General features: G+C 34.3%; 1 protein-coding gene across 1 annotated transcript in view; it reads right to left on the reverse strand.

Annotated features, from left to right (window-relative positions):
* Window positions 1-3,435: 3,435 nt before the first annotated feature.
* LOC118764472 overlaps window positions 3,436-20,798 on the reverse strand; it is a 31,995-nt gene continuing 14,632 nt past the window's right edge. The window contains exons 5-7 of the mRNA XM_036505194.1: window positions 12,871-13,192; window positions 9,682-9,733; window positions 3,436-3,549 (exon numbers count right to left, since the gene is read on the reverse strand). Coding sequence (XP_036361087.1) covers window positions 3,436-3,549; window positions 9,682-9,733; window positions 12,871-13,192 — 488 coding nt within the window. The remainder of the gene's footprint in view (window positions 3,550-9,681; window positions 9,734-12,870; window positions 13,193-20,798) is intronic.

Genomic DNA, 20,798 nt, shown 5'->3' on the forward strand with positions numbered 1-20,798 from the left:
GGTGAGGGTTTGCGACAGGAAAGTCATTCTGCCATAGAAAACATACATCAATAAACTGTCTGACCCATGCAAGCAGGGAAATGTGGATGTTAAAGCAACATGAAAATATATATATACATGTGTGCACGATGGACTTCTTTCCATTTTCTTTCAACCAAATCGAGGCTTTGGCCGGCCTAGGACTACAGTAGAAGATGTTTGCCTAATGTGCCGTGGGACTGAGCATGAGTGTGTACGCTTTTGTACTGCTGATGACAAACATTAAGTGTCTAGGATTGACAAGACCTCCCCTTTGTTAATAATTGTAGTAAGTCTTGATTAGTGTGTGATAATAGCAAGCCAATTAATAGAAGCCATGTGTGAGAGCCTGGCGATCGCAAAATCCTGTTTATTCCTTTCAGGTGCTGAAGACAAACATCCAGCATAACTCCATATCTTCCTGTGTTGTCAAAAATTTCAAGGCTGTTACTACTAGTACTGGCACAATGAAAGGTAGGTCAGGAGATATGGGAGATGTCGGGGTTGAGGTAAGTCGTATACGTGATACAAGATGTAAGACAGAAGGGAGCCACAATCAGACTCCTCAAGGAACAAAAGGTGCCAATTCTTCTAGGAAGGTAACAGTAGTGAACATGTATTGTTAGCTGAGAAATTGAGGTGATGAGTGTGTGTAATTAGGTAATTGGGATTAGGCTAATCTGACAAGATTCCTGCTACCTGATCGACCAAACAGTCTGCTTGTGAAATTAACATGTACCCTTAGTGTATTTCTCAGGGAGACTATGGCTAGGCTGGCCCTTCAAATTACAATTACAAATCATTTTTATCAGTTGAGTGGTCTGGAGCAACATCTGATAAAGTATCTTGCTCATGGACATGATGCACCACTGGGAATTGAACTCATGACCTTAAGATTGTGAGCTGAATACCCCTAACCACTAAGCCACATACTTAGGTTCATCGTGGACATGACAGCAGCATCTTTATACACCACAGTCAGGGCTGGCAAATGAATGGAAGGCTCACTTTTGTGAAACCCTTTTGCAGGCTACGTTGATGGACATCTGTAATTTCGTCATGCTGGTGATTTTAATGCATGCATCAGATGACAGCATGAGGGCTTTCTATGTGTATAAGAGGCTATGGTTATGGTACAAGAAAATGAGGAGTCAAGCTCCTGGAATTTTGATGCAAATTAGCTAACCATTTGTTACGCTAACATCAGAAAACTACTTACCTGTCAGGTATACAAACCAAACCATGCAACAACTTTGTTTTTAAAAATGTTACCTCTCAGATATTTGGTAAAATAATTTTAGGTTGAAGTGGAAGCCTTATACAGAGTAGTAGCTTAAAGAGGAGGGGGAAGTCACCGGGGCTCAGTTCTAGCTCTCTCCTTCCATTCTATTTATAGTCTTAAGCAGAAGGGTTTAAGGCTGGCTGACTGGACATAGAATCTGGGAGTTGAGACAAACATGCACATATGCAGAAATATATACATACAAAAAAATATGAAGTATGACTACATGGAATATGAACTATTTTTTCGAACAACAAAAGACACAAATGGAACACAAGACAAACAACATAAAGAATGACCCTTCATCAGTTGGCTGTTCTACTCTTGTATATTGTTAAATGCTGAGTAGAAAAATAGCCAACAACAACATATATATCACATAGCACTGCACGGGTGCTCTCATGTGGCACCACACAGGTGCTTTTACATAGCTTTGCCACGAGTGCTTTACATTACCAGAAGGACCAGTCTTAACACTTCTGCTGGTGGAGTACGGGTCTTCTTGAGCAAGGCACCAGACATCTCGGTTATGTGTGTGTATGTATATATATAATACATGTAGATATTTGTGAGTATATACATGTGTGTGTGTGGACATGGATGTAACCAACTGAGTGGATTATGATAGACTGAAGATATCTCAAAGGACTGAAACATGTCCAGAGTTGTTAGCATGGCTGGCAAAGATCAGACCCATCAGTACTTGTACATATCTCTATTTTATCTTTAGTTGATTTAAATTTTGAGAGTTTTCTCTGCTATTCTGTCTGAGAATAAATTTATGTTAATACTAATGACTTTTTATCAATAATTAGTATTGTAAGTCAAACTTATTACAAATTATTTTCAACTCAACTCCTCAATGTACACACACACACACATATTGTACAGACCATATGTTGAAACTAGAGACCTGCTTTTGAATGTAGTGGTACACAAGGGTTAAGTGTTAGCATTAAACTGGGAACCACATTAAATCTATCAACCAAGAGTTCTAGTTCTGTCATAGTCAGTTTGCATCTATGGTTCATTGGCTACATATTGGTGTTTTACAGAGAGTTAATAAGTCAGCTGCATCCACTTTTCCCCCTTTTCATAATCTCAGCAATGGTTTGTAAAGCAAGCACGAGCCCAGAAATTTTTTGAGAGAGGGAGTTAATTAATTTTATTAACCTCAGTACTTAACTAATGCACTTATTTTATGACTGTCTAGAGCAGGTCTGGCCATCTCTAATTACGTTGCAGGCCACTTTAATTGCAGAAAAATTTTGAGGGCTGCCTGTATACTGACAGAATTGAAAGCATTTTGCTTTCTCATGCTATTATTACAATAATGGATGAATGAATGATCGTTGATTCAACATGAAATATTATCGTTGCAAAGAACAGTAGTATCTTTCTTTTTTACTTTCCATTACAATCTTCAATTTTTGATAACATTTTAAAAATGTTTGTTTAAATAAACCCATTTCAAGAAAGTAACAAGCGTGCCACAAGACAAAAGTCTGTAGCCACATGCGGTTTGCAGGCCTCAGGTTGGCCAGCCCTGGTCTAGAGAAAACCAAAATGCCAAGTTAGAAACATTTACATCTGTTTACATGAGTGGAAGTATGTTTTAAGATACTGGTCAAAATCGTCTTGCCACAACAACACTTCCTGAATTTATCCTTTGATTTAGCCTTTCATTCATTTAATATTTGTTTCTATTTTATTCTTTTGTTTCACTATGAGTGGCACTTTTATTTGTTTATTATGTGGAAAGGTAAAGATGACCTTGACTCAGAACTTAAAGAACATTTTATGAAGTGCTTTAAAAATGTTACTAATTCATCACAACTGTCAATCCAGTGCTGTCATATTAATAACAATAATCTTTAACACCACAAGGTAACACAACATATTTTTTAAAGCAAGTACAGTTTATTAAATCAATTAAAGTTAATTAAATCAACCAGAATACTTCATAGTTTTTTTTATATCAAACTTGGTAAAAGGAAAGGTAAAGCTGATTCTATACAATTTGAACATAGAATGAAAAACAGACAAATAAGAACAATGATACTTTATTGTTCCTTCCATATTTCGTATTTTTATTAATAACACCAGCTTTTAAAATTGCTACAAGGCCACAAATTTTAGGGAATGTAATATGGCGTCACTTGGTACATTATTATGTCAACTCCGATGGATGAGAGGCTACGGTAATAAGAATTTGGACTCAGACTATAATGAGATGTAATTAAATGTGACTAAAATACAATGAGGTATTTTAAAAGCACAAAGGCTGAAGTTTAATGGGAGAGCTTTAGTGGATCAAATGGACCCCAGTACTTAATTAGTACTTTATTATACCAACACTATATGGATGAAAGGCAAAGAAAATTCAGAAAACCAGAACAAAGAAGTCTTATCAAATAAGGCCACTCATGTCAACATATCTAATAGATTATGTAACTGTAGGAACATGATAAATGTCCATTATATAACCAATGTCCAAAGAATAATCTAATAATACCTGAAAGTGAATTTCTTTATGTGCATATTAACTACCAGATTAACAAAGTGTTAAAAAACAGCGATTTAAAGGGACTGCTCACCTGACTCAATCTCACAGCTAATATGTACATAAACAAAACAGAGCCATTCAGTATGTGACATAAGTAATGTTTATATCATTAGAGCTACTTATAATTCATACATGAATATATATATATACATACACACACATATATATATATATATATATACATACACATATATAGATACATATATATATATAATACATACACATATATACATACATATATATATATATACATACACATAACATATATATATATATATATACATACACATAACATATATATATATATATATATATACACATAACATATATATGTATATACATATATATATATATTCTGAAGGTGGACATAGTATAAATTCGCAGAAAACCTTGGGATTCTGCTTTCTACAGTTAATAAGAGTGATTGTGCAATTCACCAGAGAGGGGAGTGAGTCCACATTACCTCACTCAGGTCAACCATGACCCTTCTGTTTGCTAAGAGAAGTGTGGAGGATAATCCTCATTGCAGGGCCTGTGACACAGCAGAACAAGTTGATGTCAGTCCTAGAATAGCTGTCAGGTATCTCCACAATTTGGTTACTATGGCAGAGCAGCAAGAAGGAAGCCACATCTTCAACCAGCCTACATCAAGTGGAAAAAAGATTGGGCTAGTGAGATGGTGAAGAGGCCACTAGCATTTTAGGACACTGTCATATTCTCTGATGAGTCCAGATTTACTGCATTTCCCAACAGTGGTCAAGTGTGGGTCTGGAGACTCTGTGATCAAGAATTTGATGTGAAAAGATTGCAGCCAGCAATGAAACACGGCAGCCATTCTGTGACAGACCAGGGAGCAATTTGGAGCAATGGTTGATCAGAGCTGGTGGAACGTGATGGAAACATTAAATCAGATAAATATGTGTCCATATTGCAGAAAGGATTTCTTCCAATCTTCTCCAGTGGTGAAATGATTAAAGAAGATTCTTTATTTATGGAAGATGATGCTCCTTGTCACTCGGCTAAAATAACACTAGATTTGTCAGATGAGAATGACATTAAAAAGTTTCCATGGCCAAGCCAGTCACCACATATGAACCCTATTGAACACCTCTGGGACATAATAGACTGGACATTTCATAAAGAGAACAAGAAAGCATCTTCAAAGCCAGATCTTTTGAGATTACTGCATGAAACTTGGCAAGAAATTCTGCAAGAGACTATTCATCATCTGATCAGAATTGTGCCTAATAGGGTCCCTGCATAAAAAAAATGCTAAGGGCATGTCTACTAAATATTAAATATTCACATTATAACAATTAATAAGTAATTTGGATGTATAATTTCAGATTTAAATAAATTTTAATGATTACAAGGGTGTCTTACTTCTGTCATGCTTGTGTATAAACATATACATACAGATGTTCCCGTCTCTAATAGCATGACAAAGTTTTGCAAAATGATGGAAACTGGTGGCATATTTTGATGAAATATAAATATTTTGTGTCTTTGTTTTCAAAATGTTTTCTTTTTGTCTTTTAACATAACTTTACTGATGTGAACCCCCTTAACCTTTCCCTGTGTGTGTGTGTGTATATACACACACACACACACACATATATATATATATATAGCGGGAGGGAGAAATCACAAAAAAAACAAAAGACGAAGACATGTGGGTAGACAACAAACAGATGTATTAGTTTAACGCTCGGGAAGTGAAAAAATCTATACACACACATTTATGTATATATATATATATATATGTGTGTGTGTGTGTGCATGTAAATATATTTATGTATATATATACATATATAAATATGTATATATCTGTATGTCTATCTATTTATATATTATATATATATCCATCTATCTTTATATATACATTTATGTATGCGTGCAAATATACATAAATATGTATGTATGTATATAAATATATATATATATGTATGACATATAAGAGAACAAAGTGTACGTACACCACTATAAGTATATATATATACATATATATATAAATACAAAATGGAACAAGAACACAAAACATCCAGATAGACGATACAAAGAAAACAAAGATGGGTCATTCAAAGTTTTCTTTCTTCAGTCAAGCACCAGATTATCCTTGCAATTTCAGCTTATTAATCTTGAGATTGCTCCAATCTGGCCAGCCTCAAGGGGAAAAAAATTAAGAGCATTAGATTCCTTGGAAGAAAGCAACCAATGTATACAATAACAAGGACAGAAAGAACGGACAATGTTACACAAATATAAATACAACAAAAATAATAACAGGACATATATGTATGTATGTATATATATATATATATCGTGCAGTGGCACGTAAAAAGCACCATCCGTTCGTGTCCGTTGCCAGCCTCGCCTGGCCCCCGTGCCGGTGGCACATAAAAAGCACCATCCGTTCGTGGCCATTTGCCAGCTCTGTCTGGCACCTGTGCAGGTGGCACGTAAAAAGCACCCACTACACTGACAGAGTGGTTGGCGTTAGGAAGGGCATCCAACCGTAGAAACACTGCCAGATCTGACTGGGCCTGATGAAGCCTTCTGGCTTCACAGACCCCAGTTGAACCGTCCAACCCATGCTAGCATGGAAAACGGACGCTAAACGATGATGATGATGATATATATATATAGATAGATAGATAGATAGATATGTGTGCATATATATATATATACACGCACACATGTATATGAATATATACATACATACATACATAGATACAAATATCACATACACACAAACAAACACATACGTATGTGAACTTATATTAAGTATTCTTAAACTCTGAACTATCGCTGGCTGAATGGATTATCCGATGGCTATGCATTTTATAGTAGAAAAAGAAACCCAAAGTTAAAATTTCTTGAAATGCACTTTCTTGTTTGGATACAGCATTACCAAATAGTTATTCTCACTTGGCAGAAATCTCCCTTATCTATTTATGAATTGGAGATAATTCTGAAAGCTTAAAAATAAAACTATGTTTTAGGTACATGGCAAAAAATGATTAACTTGGTTGATTCTGGTATTTTTCCTCTAGTCAGTTGATTGTGACATTTCGTACCTACGTAGTTGACAATGCAGTTGTAGGATTGGGGTTAGATCTGCCCTATTAATCCTCATATGTCTGTGCTTACTCACCAAATTCTCTTGTCTATCACATAACTTTCCATTCTTTGCTTTAATCCATCTTCCATTTTAACTATAATACCCTAAGAGTTATCTCCCCTGTCTCAAGTAGTCCAAGAACAGACTTTAATTTTTGTTTATTTCTGGTCCGTTGGTTATGCATTCAATACCAGCCTGTACCCATCCAGTCGGCGTATTCTACCATCTGTTACCATTTATATGGTAAAAGCTTAGGGAAACATATATACATACAGACACACACACACACATATATGTCCTGTGATAATATATTATTTCTATATTATTTGAAATGAACGCCATGCATCCATTTCCAAGTTTATATATATATATATATAATATATATATATATATATATATATTATTATATATACACACACACACATATATACATACATACATATAATATGCATGTGTGTATATACATATATATATAAATAACATATATAATTGTATAATATATATTTATATTGTATAATATATATATATATATATTGTATAATGTATACATATATTGCATAATATATATATATATATATATATATATATATATATTATATATATATATATATATATATACATATTAGATAAAGAGATAGATAGATATGCATATCAGGTATTGTATAATATATATATATATATATATTATATATATGACCACATCTTTGAAGCTGTAAAATTTTAAAGAATTAAAGAATTTTATATAAACACACACACGTGCATGTACATAAATGCATATTTTGAAATATAACATACAAAACACATACACACACAAATAAACAGATATATATATACAAATAAATATATGCAAATAATATATAATGCAAATAATATACAGATTATATTATATATGTATTATATACCTAATATATTTTATATAAATTATATACATATAATTACATACACAATATTAATATATATATATATATATATATATATAAGATATATCTATATACATACATACACAATACATATATATACATTATATACATATATATTATATAATACATATCATATATATATATATATACATAAATATAAATATTATATACATATCATATATATATAAATATTATACATAATATAACTATATATACATAACTATAAATATATATACATATATATATAAATATATATACATATATATATAAATCTATATACATAATATATATATAAATATATATACATATATATATCTTATACTATATATATATATATAAATATATATACTATCATATATATATAAATATATATACATTATATATATATAATATACATATATATATATATATAATATATATACATATCATATATATATAAATATACATACATATCATATATATATATAATATACATACATATCATATATATATAAATCTACATAATATCATATATATTAAATATACATACATATCATATATATTATAAATATACATACATATTCATATATATATAAATATATATACATATCATATATATATAAATATATATACATATCACATATATATAAATTATATACATATCATATATATATAAATATATATACATATCAATATATATAAATATATATACATATCATATATATATAAATATATATACATACATATATATATAAATATATATACATATCATAATATATATATATATTAAATATATATACATATCATATATATATAAATATATATACATATCATATATAATAAATATATATACATATCATATATATAAAATATATGACATATCATATATATATAATATATACATTCATATATATATATAAATATATATACATATCATATATATATTAAATATATATACATATCATATATATATATATTATATAAATATATATATACATATCATATATATATCAATATATATACATATCATATATATATATAAATATATATACATATCATATATATATATAAATTATATTTACATATCATTATATATATAAATATATTATATAATATATTATATATATATATTATATATACATATCATATATATATATATATATATATATTAATATTATATAAATAATATACATAATATATAATATATATATATAAATATATATCATAATATATATATATATAGATATATATATATATAAATATATATACATATCATATATATATATATATATATATATATATAAATATATATACTAATATCTAATATAGATATAATACTATATATATATATATATATATTATATATAAATATATATACATATCATATATATATATATATATATATATATATATATATATATATATATATATATATATATATGCATAATATATATACTCACACATATATGTATATATATATGGCCATATTATCTAATCACTCATTCCTCATTTATCAAAAGTACACTTCCATAAAAAGAGATGGTTTGATGAAAACAAGCGTTCTTATAGTACTAAACCCATTGCTGAAACACAATATTTCCTGGCGGACAACAAAGTGTCCGAGACACTCAAGTAATTTTTCCTGGATAATCTGAATCTCCTTAATATTATGTTCTGGTGACAGCATGTTTGATGTTTTATAAATCTCAAAGATTTCCTCTGTTTCCTCTTTTTCCTCCTTGATTTTGCTGTCTGTGTCTACAGTTTGCTTCTTTTTTTTGTGTTTACTTCGGACTTTTTTCTTAAATATTCTGTCTAATCTTCCATATCCTTTGAGTCTAGCAAGCCTGCAAAACAATACAAAAATTAATTTAATGCTTAATTTGCAAAATTTATATATTCATATGACTTTACGTTTCGCAGGTCAGTTATGCTTCAAAGATATTTATATTGATCTAACTGTTTATTAACTCACAACCCTACTTTCATGTGCCTTCACAATATTGTGTTCTAACCAATATTGCATGTAATCAATTCATAATTTATATTGATTTTCTTTAAAATAATTAATAGACAGAAGCAGTTTTAATATCAAAATGTAATATTTATTCTCACTTAAAATACAACGTTATGTTAGAACACAAAATACTGCAATATTTACCATGAGAGAAACTCTCATCTGGTCTTCTGGTGCATATAAGCACTGTTGTTTATATTGCTAGCAGGAGAAAAATAACTGCCACCGTCAGCACCAAGACTACTAGATCATGTGATTTCAACCTTTACCAGTCTTGTCAATGGTAGACACCCAACTGCTGGAGATAGCAGTCGTGCCTCAGCTTGTGATATACTTTGAATTAAATTGTCGAATCGGGCAATGGAATAACTAGTGGACTTACTAAGTGGCAATTTTAGTGACAGAAGCAATATTAATATCAAAAAGTGGTATTTATCTTCAATTAAAAGTGGAAGTTGTATTAGAACACACGATACTGTGATATTTACTGTGAGAGAACCTCTCATATGTTGAATAAAGAAGCCATGCTTCCGAGTCACCTCAGGGTTGTCTCTCTTGTGTTACTCTCTCAGGGTTGTCTCTCTCTTGATGAGAGCTAAATAGCTTGAAATACATTTACTGTTCCATCAGAGGACACCATATGATGACCGTTGGTGTTTTGACACCTACTGCCAAAAGTGAGAAGCTTTCTCCCAGGCAAACTGCACCAAAACAGCTTTTTACATGTCAAATACAAGGGATGTTCATTAAAGATTTCCCCTGACCCACTTTCCAAGGACTGGGATAAATGAAACTTGGCATGATTATTAGTCCTTCTCTACATAGCCACCACCAATGGTGATACCCTTCTCCCATTGCTTTATACAGCTGTGAAAACCTTGTCTGTAGAAGTCGGTAGGTTGTGTCGGGAGCCAAGACTTTACATCAGAAATAAGTCGATCATCATCTGGAAAGTGCTTCCCCTTCAAAAAAGACTTCATGGTTGGAAAGAGGTGAAAGTCAAATGGTGCATGGTTGGGAGAGTAAGGGGGATGAGGAAGGATTTCATAACAGGAGTGTGCATCCATCTGGGTAACATGCACATTGTGAATTGGGATGTTGTCTTGGAGCAGGCAGACTCCTTTGGAAAACCCCTATCTGCTTTGATGGTGCCCCATAATTTCTGTAGTGGAGAAGCATAATATGCCTCATTAATTGTGGTACCCTTTGCCAGAAAATTCATCATCACTACTCCGCATTGGCCCAAAAGACTGAGCCTCAACTTGCCTGCTGAGGGTTGGACACAAACCTTTTTTGGAGGTGGTGAATTATCATGCTTCCATTGCTTTGACAGGACTTTAGTCTCAGGATCACAGTGACAGACACATATTTTATCCTGTGTGATAAGTCTGCCAAAAAAGCCCTCTTCATTTTTTTGGCATGTAGCCAAAAGAGCCTGGGAGGAATTGACTCATTCCTGCTTTTCAAAAGGTGCGAGCATCCAAGGGAATCCATTGTGCAGACAATTTCCACATGTGCAAATGGTTGTGAATGATTTTTCCCCTGGATCCTACACTTATCTTCACTTCTTGGGCTAGTTGTCAAATAGTTATGTGACAATCCTCCCAAATGGCAGCTTTCACTTTATGGATAGTGTCATCATCAATGGTGGAATGTGGTTGTCCAGGAACAGGAGCAGTTTCCACCAATGGCCAACCAGATTTGAAATGGCAATGCCAGTGCTTGACTATGTCGTATGATGGTGTGTCATCACCATAAACTTCTTTCATCTCATTGAATGTCTCTTTTGGTGTACGGCCTTTCAAGTATAAAAACCTGATCACTAATCTGCATTCAACTACCTCCATTGTAACACCTTAGCAGCCATAAAAGACAAACTAATACTAGTAGAAAGCTACGATTTACAATGTGACATGAGGAAACATGTGTGATTTATACCTGTACAAGTTCTGTTTCTTGCGATAACTGGAAGCAGGTCAGGGGGAAATCTTTAATGAATAATGCTCCCTGTATGTCCCAAACATATTTGAACTTATTTAAATGTTTATGTTTGTAGTGTGGGTGTTGTGCGTGAGTGTTGTGTGTGTGTGTGTGTGTGTGTGTGTGTGTGCATATGCACATATGTACAAATGAGGGAGTGCTGAGAAGTTCCTGGCTTTGGGTGAAAGAAAATACAGGAGGATCAGTTAATTATGATTTTATTCACCATATTCCCCTCTCAGATTCACACACTTAGTGCAGTGGTCCCAAGGACAATAATGAAATACCATATGCACATCACCCTGATGGAGGAGTAGCATGGAAAATTAGGAGCAACAAATATGTAGGATTGCATTCGTGTCATAAATCTGTCCGAGCAAAGCTGACCAGGGAATACACAACAACATCATGTTTTATAACTAAAAAAAATTTTTTTTCCCTTCTTGATATGCAATTTATCATCACAAAAATGTGAAAGTAAATCATCTTTAAAATAAATGAAAATAAATTGCGATAGAAACCAAGAATCAAGTGGCTCCTCTTGAAAAAAGGGATTACCTCATAACCCAAGTAAATCGATAAGAACAACTTCCAGTTGGTTCTTTCAGTACAACTCCTTAATCATGCAGGATTATTGCATTGCTCACATGTAACTGTGTTGGTTATCATGTGGTCCACATGCAAGCATCAAATTGCCTGCTGTATAGTGTTCATTGCTGGATACAGTATGTTGGAATAGTGTATTTTGTTACTTTTCATGAAATATTTAACATATAACTCCTTGGTGCCAGTGGATGTGGCAGAATGAGGGTGTTCTATAGATTCTCTTTATAAAAATTTGCTATGTTACTGTCGTCACTTCCAGTTTCTATCACAATTTCCATTTTTTAAGGATAATTTACTTTCATTTTTTTTTTTGACAGCAAACTGCATGTTACCCCACAACAAAAAGAAAAAAAATTAAATAGATGTTAAATAGCCTCTTACGATCTTTTGAATATCATTTTTGGACAATCTGGATGACTGTTTAGTAAAGCACGAAATATTTCTTGACTGCCTATGATGCCAAAAGCCTTTTCAGAAAATTTTTTCCACTTGCTGTAGCTGATGGTGGAGCCCTCAGTTTCAGCATTCTTAGTTTCCGTTGGAGGTTCAGCAGATTTTTTTATTTGTCCCAACTCAGCATCTAAGACAGTCTTTTCTAACATGTTACGGGTTTTAGTAAGAAGTTTATCACTAAGAAACAGTTTAGACACTCGCACTTTATAGCCAAGAGTCTTTTGTTTATCCTCATGTCGAAGAATGCTTCCTAGACAAGAAAAGAAAATCGTAAAAACAAATGCTTGATTAAAAATTTGTAAAGAAAATTTTTTTTACTATTAGCACAAGGCTTAAAATTTTGGTGGATATGGCTAGTCAAATACTTTGATCCTATTATACAAGTGGTACTTATTTTATCAACCCCAAAAGGATGAAAGGCAAGGTCAATCTCGGTGGAATTTGAACTTAGAATGTAAAGATGGACAAAATGCCTACAAGCAGGAGTGGCTGTGTGGTAAGTAGCTTGCTAACCAACCACATGGTTCTGGGTTCAGTCCCACTGCGTGGCATCTTGGGCAAGTGTCTTCTGCTATAGCCCCGGGCCGAACAATGCCTTGTGAGTGGATTTGGTAGACGGAAACTGAAAGAAGCCTGTTGTATATATGTATATATATATATGTATCTGTGTATTTGTGTGTCTGTGTTTGTCCCCCTAGCATTGCTTGACAACCGATGCTGGTGTGTTTATGTCCCCGTAACTTAGCGGTTCGGCAAAAGAGACTGATAGAATGAGTACTGGGCTTACAAAGAATAAGTCCCGGGATCGAGTTGCTCGACTAAAGGCGGTGCCCCAGCATGGCCGCAGTCAAATGACTGAAACAAGTAAAGGAGTAAAAGAGAGTAAGCATCTTGTCTGATGTGCTAATAATTCCGGTAGTTCACCATCTTAAGAAAAAAAGCAACTGTGTGAATATATTATATTCTCACCAGTCCTCAGTCAAATCATCCAACCCATGCTAGCATGGAAAGCGGATGTTAAACGATGATGATGATGATGATGATGATGACACACATAAACAGAGAGAGGAGGTAAGGAAAGAAGGAGAGAGAGAAAGAGAGAAGGAGGGACAGAGAGAAAGAAGGAGAGAAATATTAAGATGAAACATTAAAACATCTGGTGTCAAATAAGTCGGCGTCAAATCAGTGATTCCAAATAGGCGGTGGTGAAATATCTTTGCCAAAATGTCTCATATCCTACTCATCATGCCATATGTTAGCTTGTTCAGAACTGATTAATGACTTCACAACAACAGAAAGAGTATCATCCCTCTTCTTTCCTGTAACCACAACAACGTCGTCATCATCATCATCATCATCATCATTTAATGTCCATTGTTCATGCTGGCATGGTTTGGATAGTTTGACCAGGGCTGACTTGGCATGGTTTCTATAGTTGAATACCCTTCCTAACACCAACCACTCAGAGAATGTAACGGGTGCTTTTATGTGCCACCAGAACAGGTGCCATTTGCGTGACACCAGTATCTGCCACAACTGTAATTTTATTTGGCTTGATGGGTCTTCTTCTCAAGCATGACATAATGCCAAAGGTCTTGGTCATTCGTCATTGCCTCCATGACACCTAACACTCAAAAGGAGCTTTTCACATGATTGACCACTTTGCCAATGCTCAAAAGGTGCTCTTTATGTGCCACTAACATGGATGCCAGTTACATGACACCAGCATCAGCTACAACTACGATTTCACTTGGCTTTATGGGTCTTCTCAAGTGCAGAATATTGCCAAAGTCTCAGTCACTAGTCATTGCCTCTGAAGGCCCAAAGTTTGAAGATCATACTTCACCACCTCGTTCTATGTCTTTCTGGGTCTACCTCTACCACAGGTTCCCTCCACAGTTAGAAATTGGCACTTCTTTACACAACTGTCCTTGTCCATACACATCACATGACCATACCAGTGCAGTCGTCTCTCTTGCACATTACATTTGATGCCTCTTATGCCCAACTTTTCTCTTAAGATGCTTACACTTTGTCAAACATGCACACTGACATTGCACATCCAGTGAAGCATACTGGTTTCATTTCTTTTCAAGCTAACACATGTCCTTGGTTGTCACAGCCCATGTTTCCCTGCCGTGTAGCATAGCTGTTTGTACACTGGCATCGTACAATCTGCCTTTCACTCTGAGGGAAAGGCCTTTTGTTGCCAGCAGAGGTAGGAGCTCTCTAAGTTTTGCTCAGCCTATTCTTATTCTCAGAGCTACACTCTCAAAGCAACCACCTCCACTACTAACTTGGTCACATAGACAATGGAACCTATCTACTACCTCTAGTTTACCCCGCTGGCCATTGACGGAGTATATCTTTTGTACATTTTTCGGTGTTTATTCTACCTGTGCACCTTACACACACAAATACTATTTTCCCAATTAACCTTTCTCTGATATCTTCAGGATTAAATAAAAGACAACAAACAGAAGATATGACATACCTGTATATATATATATATATATATATATATATATATATATATATATATATATATATATATATGTATACACATATATATACATACATCAACATACATATATACATATATATATACATACATATATATACATATATATACATACATATATATACATATATATACATATATATACATACATATATATACATACATATATATACATATATATACATATATATACATATATATACATACATACATATATATACATACATATATATACATATATATATATACATATATATACATACATATACATACATATATATACATACATATATATACATATATATATATACATACATATATATACATACATATATATACATATATATATATACATATATATACATATACATATATATACATATATATACATATACATATATATACATATACATATATATACATATATATACATATACATATATATACATATACATATATATACATATACATATACATATACATACATATATATACATATATATACATATACATATATATACATATATATACATATACATATATATACATATATATACATATATATACATATACATATATATACATATATATACATATACATATATATATATATATATATACATATATATATACGATTGCGCTGGTATGGTCATGTGGCGAGAATGGATGAAGATAGGTGTGTGAGAAAGTGCCAATCCCTAGCAGTTGAGGGAACCCGTGGAAGAGGTAGACCCAGGAAAACCTGGGACGAGGTGGTGAAGCACGACCTTCGGACGTTAGGTCTCACCACGGAAATGACTAGAGACCGAGACCTATGGAAGTATGCTGTGCGTGAGAAGACCCGGCAAGACTAGTGAAGCCATAATCCGTGGCCCCTACCTGGGACGTAGTCAGTCCACCTGTGCATACCTTCCTTCTTGTGACACTTGTGAAGACCTGTTGAGGCAAGTGAGAATCGAATCAAATCAAATCAAATCAAAATAGATGAACATCAATGGAATTTGTATCCTTGTGGTACCAGTGCCGGTGGGACATAAGAAAACCATCCGAACGTGACCGTAGCCAGTACCGCAACGACTGGCCTCCGTGCTGAGGGCACGTAACAAACACCATCCGAGCGTGGCTGTCCGCCAGCCTCATCTGGCACCTGTGTCGGTGACACATAAGAAAACACCATCCGAGCGTGGCCGTCAGCCAGCCTTGTCTGGCACCTGTGTCGGTGGCACATAAAAAACACCATCCGAGCGTGGCCGTCTGCCAGCCTCGTCTGGCACCTGTGTCGGTGGCACATAAAATCACCCACTACACTCTCGGAGTGGTTGGCGTTAGGAAGGGCATCCAGCTGTAGAAACACTGCCAGATCTGACTGGCCTGGTGCAGCCTTCGGGCTTGCCAGACCCCAGTTGAACCGTCCAACCCATGCTAGCATGGAAAGCGGACGTTAAACGATGATGATGATGATGATGATGATGATATACATATATATATATATATATATATATATATATGGAGGCGCAGTGGTTAGGGCAGTGGACTCGTGGTTTCAATTCCCAGACCGGGCATTGTGAGTGTTTATTGAGTGAAAACATCTAGAGCTCCACAAGACTCCAGCAGGGGATGGTGGTAATCCCTGCTGTACTCATTCACCACAACTTTCTCTCACTCTTTCTTCTGTTTGCCTGCTTGCTTAGCCAACAGGGTGGTGTCATTGAAGGCTAAAACAATGCAAAGTGCATTGTGACCAGCGATGTGTAGCAACATCTGATGGCCTGGTCGGTCACATGATCACGTGATATATATATATATATATATATATATATAATTTTAAAAAAATATAGTAAATAGACATATAAACATATACTAAATACATAGATGAATGGAAAACACAGGTCACCAACTCGTCTTTGGTTTTCAGCCAGAGTCAAGCACAATTTTGGCCATTATCAATAATATTGCTCCCATCCTGGAGGCACCAGCAAGAAACTTGCCAGGAATGGGACCAAAGCATAACAAAACAATATGGGCTCGAGACGAGACTTAGTAGACAGATGAGGGACAAGATAATAAACAGAATAAAGGTTTAGGGCAACACAAAGACAACAATTAAAATGTTAATGATACAGCAAAAAAAAAAAAACCTTAAGGCTGCAAGACAAGACAAAAATGGGTAACGTGAAGGAGAAATGAAAAACTGTCCAAAAGGACTATAGGGATGGTGGCGTAGGGCAAGGAGCTCAGAAAATCATGACCAGTCCGATTGAAGGCAATGCGTAAAAGAATGATGCCACCTTAGGCTGTCAGGAATCACGTGGTAGTAGGAGGAGGGTAACAGTGAAAGATAGATAGAGAGAGAGAGAAAGGAAATAAAAGAAGCAGAGTAAAGGAAACAGACAGAGTGTCGCAAAAATATTCCAAGAATTTTTCTACAAATGGGTAAAAAAGTTATGAGTGTGTGCGTTACATAAATATTTTCAGGATTAGAAAAAAGACATCAAACAGAAAATAGGACATACCTGTATATATATGTATGTATGTGTGTATATATATATATATATATATATATATATATATATGTGTGTGTGTGTGTATAAATTAGAGAAGAACCACCATGTAGCAATTCAACAATGAAATAACAATGATATAATTAAATTATACCATATAGAACAAAATTAAATATACGATAAAACATATACCAATAATTAAGTAAAATACAAAATAATAAATAAATAGTATATAATTGGTAAAAAGACAATTTTTAATTATATATATATATATTTATATATATAATTTTAAAAAACATGTAGTAAATATTGCTGTGTGGAGGCGCGTGGCTTAGTGGTTAGGGTATCAGCACCATGATTGTAAGATTATGGTTTCGATTCTTGGACCGGGCAACGTGTTGTGTTCTTGAGCAAAACACTTCATTTCACGTTGCTCCAGTTTACTCAGCTGGCAAAAATGAGTAATGCTGTGATGGACTGGCGTCCTGTCCAGCTAGGGAATACATACGCCATAGAAACTGGGAAACTGGGCCCATGAGCATGGCTAGGCTTTAAAAAGGGCTCATTTATTTATTTTAAATATTGCTGCACCTCTTACGTGCCCAAACCTTACTCCAGGTACATCTTATGGAGTTTCTACCTACACCTTTTCAACAGATTGAACAGGGCCATCTACCTGAAAGGATTTGTGACTTGTGATTTGTCTGCCTTCTTACTTACCTACACCAATAAACTGTACTTCATCATGAGAGCTAGAAGAATCCCCCGACAAGACTAGGCCAAAAGTAAAGTGGTTTGGCTATAGGGATACAGTGCAGCTTGGGGCAGGACACTAATGCAATCGTCTATAGTTTTAGATCTTATTTGTAGTCACAATTATCAGTAATGAACACATTACTGAGAACTGGGTCTCTGAATTCATCTCTGCAACATTGCACTCCTGTCTACAGGATAAACAAGAACTTTGTTTTAATGCCAACATGCAAAGAAGATATTGCAAGTGAAAGGAGACTGCATCAATCCTACTACTACTATTGCTGCTGTTGCTGCTACTGCTACTACTACTACTACTACTACTACTACTACTACAAATTATTATTATTATTATTATTATTATTGACCTCACCTTTCATCTTTTTGGGGTTGATTAAATAAGTAACTTAGCGATTCGGCAAAAGAGACCGATAGAATAAGTACTAGGCTTACGAAGAATAAGTCCTGGGGTCGATTTGCTCTACTGAAGGCGGTGCTCCAGCATGGCTGCAGTCAACTAACTTTTTTTAGCCACGTAATAAATATTATATTCCCCCCCCACCATACATCATGAACGCTCTTTTTCTCTTCCCCTCTTTCTTGTCTCACTCTTCACCTTATCCTCTTTTTCTCTCTTCCTTTTTTTCTCCTCTCTTTCCCTTCAACTAATCACTTGAAAGCACTACAATTACATTCCCTCCACCTCACATCAGGGATGCTTTGCCCTCTTTTTCTCTAATCATGTGAAAGCATCACCAAAGGGCTAAGTAATGTAATAACAAGCAGAGTTATTATGTCCAACACCTGCTGTTGTGTGTGGGACAAATCTGGCTGTCAACTGAATCCATCATGAAGATCACACTGCCACCTTCCTTTGTGTTTATATGCCCAGTGGCCATGGTGAAAGAAGTTGTATGGTGGACAAGATTGAAGGGGCTGAAGACAAACACTTTTCTCTTTGGCCAATCCCTGATCAACTTCTGTAAGTTTCACTTGCAAAGGAAAATAAGGGTAGAGAAGGAAGTGTTGTCTTCAAGCCAGTTTGCTGAAAGGCGGATGAAAGTGGCGAGAATGATCCAAGTGAACAGGCCTGCCCTGAGCATACACCTGTAGTTGGGAAAAAGGAAAGGAAAAAAAGACACCTGCCTAAAAGTTAGGGTACCCATGGTTTTTTTTATGGGGTTTTTCCATGACCAGCCCTCAAATGTCTCTTCCTTATTGAGGATCACACAATGTTGATTTCCATTTAAAAAAAAAAAATTTGTTAGTCTTGTTTACATGCAAAACACTCACAACAACACACATGTACAACAACACACATGTACAACAACACACATGTACAACAACACACATGTACAACAACACACATGTACAAAACACACATGTACAACAACACACATGTACAACAACACACATGTACACAACACACATGTACAACAACACACATGTACAACAACACACATGTACAACAACACCATGTACAACAACACACATGTACAACAACACACATGTACAACAACACACAGTACAACAACACACATGTACAACACACACAGTACAACAACACACACATGTACAACAACACACATGTACAACACACACAGTACAACAACACACATGTACAACAACACACATGTACAACAACACACATGTACAACAACACATGTACAACAACACACATGTACAACAACACACATGTACAACAACACACATGTACAACAACACACATGTACAACAACACACATGTACAACAACACACATGTACAACAACACACATGTACAACAACACACATGTACAACAACACACATGTACAACAACACACATGTACAACAACACACATGTACAACACACACATGTACAACAAACACACATTCACAACGACACATGTACACACAACACCATGTACAACAACACACATGTACAACAACACACATGTACAACAACACACACTCACATGCATACACACGTTCTTTGTTTTGTCTTGTACTGTCCATAATGTTTTTCTTAATGTAAACCCCAGTGGTTAATAAAGAAATCATTTTATTATTATATTATTATTATTATTATTCTTGGCGTTAGG

This window comes from Octopus sinensis, linkage group LG8, assembly GCF_006345805.1.
Source record: "Octopus sinensis linkage group LG8, ASM634580v1, whole genome shotgun sequence".
Taxonomy (NCBI): Eukaryota; Metazoa; Mollusca; class Cephalopoda; order Octopoda; family Octopodidae; genus Octopus; species Octopus sinensis.